The sequence below is a fragment of the Anastrepha obliqua genome, chromosome 2 (genome assembly GCF_027943255.1).
Source record: "Anastrepha obliqua isolate idAnaObli1 chromosome 2, idAnaObli1_1.0, whole genome shotgun sequence".
NCBI classification, from domain to species: Eukaryota; Metazoa; Arthropoda; class Insecta; order Diptera; family Tephritidae; genus Anastrepha; species Anastrepha obliqua.
In genome coordinates, this window is record NC_072893.1 from 75,370,965 (window position 1) to 75,380,452 (window position 9,488).

Here is a 9,488-nt window from a genome sequence, read left to right on the forward strand (position 1 = left end):
CGTGCCCAGGAACCCAGATAAGGGAAATGTTTTCTGCACGTTTGAGATGTTTTATTTCTTTTATTTACGAGAAGAGAGCTGCAATGCGGCGACGACAGGGCCTTGATCGCAGCTTGACTATCGGAAAAAATATTAATACCTCCCCCCAACAGCGATCCCTAAGCATTTTGCATGCTTGAAGGATCACAAGGACCTCTGCTTGAAAAACGCTACTCGTTTCAGGTAGTTTAAAGGAGACAGCTCCTACTCCAGATTCCATCCTGGATCCATCAGTGAAAACAGAGGTACCTATATTCGTGCCGACTCTCCCATCTTTCCAATCAGCCTTGCACAACCCTTGAAACTCAGTTTGCGGATGGAGGGATCAGTGATAAGTACAGAGAAGGAAGGGGAGATCTGCTTTAAGATGCTGCTACGTCCTATAGGAAGTTGCCTTCAGAGGCCAATCTCCTTCAACCTATTAGCGCTCTGAGCAGCAATGGACTTAACTTGCAGATCTTTGTCATCAAAGATAGGAAGAAATTTTTCGCATACATTGTTTGTCCAGAGCTGGCGTAATTTTCAACCAATTTCTACTTCTGGCCGGTGGAGTGCTTGAACAAAGCCTTTCTTTAAACAGTGTTTTATAATCGAGCTCGTCGGACGCTGCTCCTCACTCATATTGATGGCTTTAAACGCCAACAGGATTTACTTATACTGTTACACTAAAATGTTGGCTTAGCTCCATTCAACTTCTACGTTCCACATATGCGTTTTACACATTAATATATCAGTTAAGATATTTTTAAATCGTCTGCCCTCCTATTCATGCCACACTTATGGGGGCCTGCACATACCTGTTGGGTCCGTTTGAGCCATTCCCTCTAGTGAAACACCAAATTAGTCAGAAAAAATATTTGTTTAGAATTATAATTTCCTGAATCGAATAAGTCTGAAAAAGACAGATACAAAACGATTTATTTATATTCATTTTATTTGACTTCAACTCTTTAATTCACTTTTATTTATTTGGGTATGTAGTAAGTCTCAAAAACTGACTGACTGCCGAGTACGGCGTCCGCCCAGCTGTACTTCTTTTTAACACTGTGCTGCATTAACAGGAAACGGATTAGAGCCCGCTGCAGGGTAAAGGAACAGGAACTGAAGATTCATTACATAGATCGTTATAAAAAAGGTGATAATAAGTAAATTTTTATGAAATTAAAATAAAATGTTGCTCAGCACAAGTTTCATTGCTTAGCAGTCACATCTCGTATTCTAGTGTCCTTCACCATCCCTTTGAGTTCTAATTCGCTTAGCTCTTGATTGACGCTTTAACAGCATAAGGGGGTTTGCCCGAGCTTAACAAAACGCGCTAGTCGTTTTTTTCTAGTGCTAATCGACGCCAAATAGAAATGCCAAGTGAATACAAGTCCCTCTTTACATGATATTTCAAAGCAAAAGAGGTCTCTCCTCGTTCTTTGTTACCCTGGTGGTAACAAAGTACCGCATCGAATACTTTCAGAGCTGGAGCGTTTACATCCATTGGGACGACATTCGGCTGCACTCGATTTATCTTTATGTCACCGTAAAGCTCATACACCTAATTATTTCATAGTATTCGATATGCGCCGTCGCCAACTTGCAAGGGTTCAAAATTGTCCGCGGAATATTTTCGCAAACACTTCAAAGGCCGCGTCTTCGTTGTTCTCATCGTCCAAACTTTGGCACCACAGGGACTTTACTTCTCACTTGTCTACTTAGTCCAAAGTGTTTTTCACAAGCATTCACTTTTAGGAGCGAATTAGACATTGGGTAACGGGTTGACGGGTGGTGATCACCGGATCCACTTCTGTCGGAAAATTTGTTCACTTTAATACAATTGCAATGAAGATGGAAAGCCCTATTCCGGAATAACTGTTTTCAGCTGACATTTCGTTGTTGCCATAAAATTAGTTTTGTAGTGAAATCTTTTTACTTACTACATTTGTGAAGCAATTTGTTGAAGATCATTGCCAAAAAAAACTTCTTTCTAAATTATTGAAATTTTGTAGGTTTTCTTGCCATCAAGTGGTCTGAAAAGTAACCCTGAGTCGATAACCAGTCAAAGAAAATAGAAATTGATCTAATTATTTTGCAGCGGTAAAAAAAACTGACGGGAAGAAATCCATGACCGCCGCAATTTTATGGAATTTCATGCTATTAAATGTGGCAACCCGCAATTTCATATCTGGTAAATTGAGGCTTACAGTTGGCCAGTTCAAACAAATGCGATCTCCACCTTCAAAAGCAACTTTTTATATGAGTTCAACCATACTTACTCAATGGTCTTTCAAAATTGTTTCACATGAAAAGGTAACATTTTGAGTAACCACTTTGCTCCACTGTTAAGGCGAATTATTTTTAAGAGTGAGCATTGACTGTTGCTTCTATACCTTCCTTCATTTTTTTTATAATTTTCTCGATCCCTACTCTAACTCACTTTCTTCGTTTGTACTTTATTCCGCTCTTCTTCTTCATATTTCTTCCTCTTTTCTTTGCTTTTTTTCACAACTTAAACTGGATTTAAGTACTTGTACTGCTGTATATCCGCGGTACATAAGAGGCATTCATTGTATCCGGAAATTGCAAAAATTATAGCGAAGATGAAGCTCATCAATCTGCCGTGACGTGGCCAGAACGCCCAGCTGCTTGGCTGAATTTATATCCCTTTGCTGAATTCAAGTGGCCTGAGTTGTCACACATAACTTAACAGCTTCAACTTGCAACTTCCACTGGATCTCATCCTTCGACCTGACTTGCTTGACTGCTTATGCATTTTCAGTGCATTGACGACCGTTCGTGGCCAATTGCACATAACAGAACCGTTAAAATGTTTATATTGTAGATTTGTAATCGGAATTGTTAAATAATGAGTTTTAATTCCAATGAATACAAATTAAAAGGATTAGTTGATATTATTGATACTTTCCATGATTAGTAATGATTACCATTAGAAGAAATCTTAATAAAAATAATCAAAACATAATACAATTTTTTTTATTATTTTTAACCAATTTCGCTAATTGTTAGGGCTGATAAAAAAACATATTTGTGCTTTAATGTAGTAACTTCTTTGTTTTGATAAAAAAATGCAATAAATGTACTTGTATCTTATCGCAAGATATACAGGGTGAACGATATGAGGTGTTACCAACTTCACACTGCTTGTATCTCTAAACCGCTGATGACATCAACGTCAAAATTGTTCTAATCACAGTTCAATATATTGTTTATAAGCCATTAGAAGTATTTGCGTCTCAGCTTCGTTGAATTTTTTGTTCTGCGATGGAATTCAAACGTAATAGTGTGATTGCATTATATTTGGCTGGAAAATCACAACCAGCCATTGTTCGTGAGCTCAGTCACCTCAAAGTGAATAAAATGTTTGTGTATCGCACTATAAAGCGTTACAATGATGCTGGTAGCATTACAAAACGCTATGGAGGTGGACCAAAAAAAACCGCAACAACGCCAGAAATGGTTCGGAAAGTGAAGGCTCGACTTGAACGAAATCCACGTCGAAGTGGAAGAAAAATGGCCAAAGAACTGAAAATATCGCAAGACAGCATTCGACGCATATTGAAAAATGAGCTCAAGGTCAAGGCTTACAAGTTCCAAAAAGCACACGTTCTTTCACCCCAGCAAAAAAAAGTTCGGTGCGAAAGAGCAAAGGAGTTGTTGCGCTTGCACGAACGTGGCGAATTTCCTAACATTGTGTTTTGTGATGAAAAAAATTTCCCAATTGAGCAGTTCATAAACACTCAAAACGATCGTGTTTACTTGACCGAACGCTCATACGAGAATTTGAGCCGACGTATAGCCACTCGAAGCAATTTCCCATCGCAAGTAATGGTTTAGGCCGCAGTGACCGCTGATGGACGCTCTCCAATCGTTTTTATCGACCGTGGTGTCAAAGTGAATGAAACTTATTATCGGGAAAATGTTTTAGAAGCTGCTTTAGAGCCGTGGACACGCAAACATTTCGGTCTAGACCATGGACGTTCCAACAGGACTCGGCACCGTCTCATAAAGCTCGTGTGAACCAAGAATGGTTAAAAAATCATGTTCCACACTTCAGTTCGTCCACACAATGGTTTTCGAATTCGCCAGACGCAAATCCGATGGACTATTCTATCTGGTCCATTTTGCAGAGCAAGGTGAGGACTCAAAAATATGCCAGTATGGATGCGCTGAAAAAAGCGATTATACGAGAATGGGCCAAAATACCTCAAGATCACATTCGTGCAGCATGCAACTCATTTTTTGACCGTTTGAAGGCTATAGTCAAGGCAAAAGGTGGTCATATCGAGCTAAAGTCAATATATGTTAAAACAATTTTGTCTTTGAAATCAATAAAAACTAATTTCACATAAAAAAGTTAAGGTGTTTTGAATAGGTAACACTTCATATCGTTCACCCTGTATATGTTCTATTAGAAGAAGTTTAGAAGTCAAGCTGAATCGTTTGATACCAAATTTATTTGCATTGAATTGAAGTTTTTTGTTATTTAGCCAAGTTTTTTATTTTTGTCGGCACTTAACCTAACCTAAAGTTCATCCTTTATGTTGGTTAGAGTCTCTAGCATGTTAGATATTTCAGAAAACTGAGGATAAAAGTACCCAGAAACACTCTTTTTCTGGGTTTTACATCTCACTTTTCTCAAAACCATGACGAGACGTGCACTTTTGGACAACCAAGTCGATTCAGCGCACAAAATTGGTACGGAAACCAGTCTCAAATAAAAATAGGCAAAGTAAATTTTGTAACACTGCGTATCTTAGAGAAAAATTGATACTTGGTTCATTGTGATGATATAAAAGAAATGTTCTTATGCTCTCAATTGGAACAACCAAAAAGTTTATTTATTTTCACAAAAGATGGTAACACAATAAATTTATGCTATTGCTTTTTACTGAATAGTTTCCACACAAAATAATTTTGATTTAGCAACACAAACACATTTTTGTAATTCATTCGTTCAAATGCTTACCTACTCCCATTTTTCTAATGAACGTGTAAAGGCTGAATGAGAACTTAGCGATCTGAAAAGTGTAAGAAAACAAAAGTTTTTTAACCACAGCACACATAATCATCGCCCTATACAAGCCCACATGCCAACTTACCGACACATTTGTGGCCAAATCAATAGGAACAAATTTTAATGCCATAAGCGGCATATTGTCTTGTGTGCGATGTAAGAAATATAATAGCAATTTATTGAAACGTTTGCCCTGTGCCATCCAATTGCTGTGGAAAATAGACATGGAAAGCTGCTCGCAGTCGGATTGCAAGTAAGTGGCGTAGTAGCAAGTCGGTGCAGTCTGCAACAGAACACAGTACATATAGGCGAGCGCGGCAATCCTGGACGTGGTATCGGCGAAAATTAATATATTTATCAAGGTCGTGCTCATAATAGCTGCAGCGATAAGGAACTGCACAAACAACGTAGCAGATATTACCGGTTCCACAATGCGCATTAAGCTGCGGTGAGAGAAAGGAAAATTGAAGGATGCGTGTACTTGATGAAATGATTACAAAAAAGTTACAAAAAAGAGAAAAACCAAAACCTTAAAATCTCCTGATGTGTGATAATACACTCCTGCAGCTCATTATAAGTCTCATCGGGACTCTCATTCGCTGCGGTTCCCAATCGTTGCACACGATTCGTGAGCAACTGCACTTGCGTACGTATTATATAAATATAGACAGCCGAATAAGAATCATTTATTACTTGATGCAGAAGTATGTAGAAAAGTGCAATGGTATCAAAGCTAACTTGTAGCCAGTATTCCCATCTCGATCTATGCCAATCCACATAAGGTATATACAGTGTAAGTGGCGCATAGCCGCCCACCAATGCTGCTAGTACAGTCAAAGATTCATAAGTCATATATGAGAAAAGGTAACCGAATACAATACGATTGCCAATTATAACGCAACGCCGTATCTTGGCGATATCCTCCGCTGCGCTGTAGCGCGCATCCAAAGCCACCAATAACGGTTTAACGCTGCGCAATCGATTCACGGATAATAATATTGTGACACTTTTAATTGGTACACCGAGCACATTCACCGATGCTTGTACGCAATTTAAGATCTCCCTTATCGACAGAATATTCCTATCACGTATCCAACCAACGTTAAAGATGACCGGTGAAAGCAAAATAAAACATGCTATAAGGCCGGCATACAAGAAGTACAAGAAACGACATTGCCGCGGTTGGGTAATACCCACGAAACGAATTACTTTATTTAAGTAATTAACGGCGTTGCGAGAAGCGTACACGCTGCGGCCACGACCTCTTATCAGTTCTAACATTTTTCTATTGAAGTGCTAATGCAGTGCGGCCAACATTTTTATAACATTCAAGTATACTATATGTAGTTTTATGTTAGACATATTAGAAATACAGGTTGGTTGAAAAGTAGGGAAACAAATATAGAAGAATATGAAATTTTAAATAAAATATGTTTTTTATTCAATGTACAGCTGTGTTGGCATTAATAGCAACGTGACATATGGCATAATGTCTTGCCTTTTTATTTATTTATTTAAATATTCTTTTATGAAATTATAGTTTACCCTAAAACCAAACAACTCAAAGGAAGAAGTTTTCGCAGGCGATGGAACGACGACATAGACGACAGCGGCAACGTTGGCTAGGTCATGTCAGCTGGTGGTAGCAGAGGTTGAGGAAGGTCTCCTCTACGTTGGAAAGATCAGGTGGAGAGGGACCTGGAATAATTTGGTGTATCCAACTGGCGCCGGTTAACACGAGGAAGAAACGACTGGCGCGCTATTTAAACTCGGTCAAAATCGCGTAAACGGTTATCGCACCAATTATGGAGTTACATCGTCTAGAATTTTCAAAAAATCGATTTTTTTGTTTTTTTTTAATATTTTGAAAGTATATTATTGTATCTTAAGAATACACTGTCAAATTTTCAAGCGGGAATTCCCAATATTATAGCTTCTACAGAGCATTAACTACGTAGAGAGCGGTCCGCGCGCTCCTGGATTTTTGATATTTTTTTTTTATTTTATAAACATAATTAAAGTGTGACATTCATGACGTAAACGCATACCTTTTTTTAAATGCCGTAAATGCTGGTAAATTTTTCGAAATTCCAAAATCCGGCTAGACAGACTATAACTACAACTTAATTTTGCAAGCATTTTTTTTACTTTTTACAGATCCATCAACATTTCAAGGAGAAATGATGCAGACCGTGGAGCAACTGTTTTTTTTTCATTGTACTTTGGGTCACGTGATTTTTTATATACTAATTTTTGTAAAGAAAAATTTAAATACATTTTTTTATACAGCTTAGGTACTAATAAACAATGTATAATTTTTTTTTTTTTGACATTTATTTATATTATTATCCCTTCTAAAAACAGTTTTTTAGTGCATCTTTGGTGCTGCTGGACGTTCAGTTAGTCCATCTGCAGCCTCTCTCAGCCTGCCAAGCTCGCTTATGGGTGGTAGTTACCCATTTGCTAACCGTGGCTGTGATGGCCGCAGAAGGGAGTAGCAAAACGGGCTCTGGGCCAAAGAAGTTGGCCTTAGAGCCCATCTTAGCTAAGGAGTCAGAGGTCTCGTCACCCACGATACCCGCGTGTCCCGGGACTCATGTTAGCATCAGGTTATTAAGTCTACCAACATAGTTCAGCCTGGATTTACAGGACTTGACTACCCCTGATGTGGTTGGAGGGCTGTCTAAGGCCATAAGCGCAGCTTGGCTGTCCCTGCATACACATATAGATCTGCCTCTCCATCAGTTTCCCACAACAAAGTTCATCGCTTCTTGAACTGCATACACCTCCGCTACAAACACAGATACATGCATTCCAAGAGCAAAGTGCAGTTTTGTCCCGCTGGATTCCACGTAGACCCCAGAGCTGGAGCCATGTTAGGTCCTGGAGCCATCCGTAAAAATGCGAATACAGTGTTTGCCGGGCTAATTTTCAGAGTTTGACCACAACTGCGCCTCAGGCAGCACTACACTGTATCTCTTTTCAAGTACGAAAGAGGCATGGAGAGAATCGTTGGATCGACGTCCATGCCTTCTCTGTGTTCCAATGCCGGACAGGGACCGTATCAGTTTCCATTGTGTTTCAGCCTGCAGATGGCCTTGAAGGCCTCTCCTTGGATGAAAGCATCAAGTGGTGGTAAACCAATCAGAGCATCTAATGCCGGGCCTGAAGTAGTCGGAAAAACTCCGGTGCAGCAGTAGTCTCGATAAGGTCTTTCTGACTCCCACTAGAGAGAGTCTACTCATCCAGATCCCTGATGCGTAGGTGATTATAGGTCTTATCATAGCCGTGTATATCCATAGGACCTTGCTAAGAGAAAGACCCTACGTTTTCCCAAAGATACCCTTGCACTGCCGGAAAGCTGTCAGTGCTTTAGATGTCTTTGTATCAACGTGTGATTTCCATAGGAGCATACTATCGAGGATTACTCCAAGATATTTAATTTCCTTGGATAGCTGGATTGTGACTCCTTTTACCTTGGGCAGAACGAATCCATCTGCACGGTAATGTGACCAAATCTCAATTCGAAGCGCTCAGAATTCATGCTGAGCCAATATAAGTATAGCCTTATCACACCTATTTCCAGTACAATGGGGGACTATCTAATAGGCAGACACACCCAGGGGCTAGCCGCGCAGACACATGAATTCTGTAGAAGCAGTCTAGATGAAGTAGAGGAAGGGATAATTGTTTCTATGCCCCTGTCTTGCTCTCTCAAGACAAAGATTTAAGTGGTAATTTTTTAATGAGCTGGAAATCAGGTCATCATAAGTTTTTGAAAGGTTTACCTTGGTTTTATAGAAGGCAGAACAAGTTCCCTATCATAAAGGGATAAGAGCCCGATTATGTCCCATTGAATTAAGAAACACTTTTTGTTTTCGAAATATAGCATGAAATATTAAATTTTGTTATAAGTTTTGTAATAAGTTTTATTACTTTTCAATCAACCTGTATTTTGTTGTCAATTGATTTTCAAGTGTTGGAGATCGACACCTGTGCATATTCAGCTACATAATTTCTACTAAGTTTATTATTCAGAATTTAGTAGTAGTCTAATCCAAAAATGGCCTACCAAAAATTATTTACTCACACCCATTTTAACTTTGACTAATAAATGACATGCATGGAAAAAAACTTTATATATCTTGCGTGCCAGAAAATAACAAACAAACTACGACTTAGTTTGAGAAATAGGCACGGGAATCCAGAATTAAAAAGTTTATAAATACATTTAGAAATTGTAAAACAAATTATTTAGAAGCGAGAGGAGAAAGTTTTACTTTTTTGTTACTAGTTAGTCGCTATATTAGTATATTTACAAGTGTATTGAGAAATTTTTATTAACCAGACGTTACAATAGCGAGCTATCCAACAAAAATCACTAATGAATCTTCGAAAGGACCGCTCCCATATCAAATCATATTTAACA

The 9,488-nt window shown here is 38.7% G+C and overlaps 1 protein-coding gene across 1 annotated transcript; it reads right to left on the reverse strand.

Annotated features, from left to right (window-relative positions):
* Positions 1-4,991: 4,991 nt before the first annotated feature.
* Positions 4,992-6,340, reverse strand: LOC129238210 (odorant receptor 7a-like). Its single transcript, XM_054873252.1, has 3 exons — positions 5,589-6,340; positions 5,145-5,502; positions 4,992-5,063 (listed from the first exon to the last, which is right to left on the reverse strand). Exons 1-3 carry the CDS (start codon positions 6,338-6,340, stop codon positions 4,992-4,994), a joined length of 1,182 nt encoding a protein of 393 aa, XP_054729227.1.
* Positions 6,341-9,488: the final 3,148 nt, after the last annotated feature.

Coding starts and splice junctions, on each gene's coding strand:
- LOC129238210 (XM_054873252.1), bottom strand. CDS start 6,340: ATGTTAGAACTGATAAGAGGTCGTGGCCGCAGCGTGTACGCTTCTCGC. Junction 5,503..5,588: donor ACACATCAGGAGATTTTAAG/GTTTTGGTTTTT, acceptor CTCTCACCGCAG/CTTAATGCGCATTGTGGAAC. Junction 5,064..5,144: donor ATTTGGCCACAAATGTGTCG/GTAAGTTGGCAT, acceptor TACACTTTTCAG/ATCGCTAAGTTCTCATTCAG.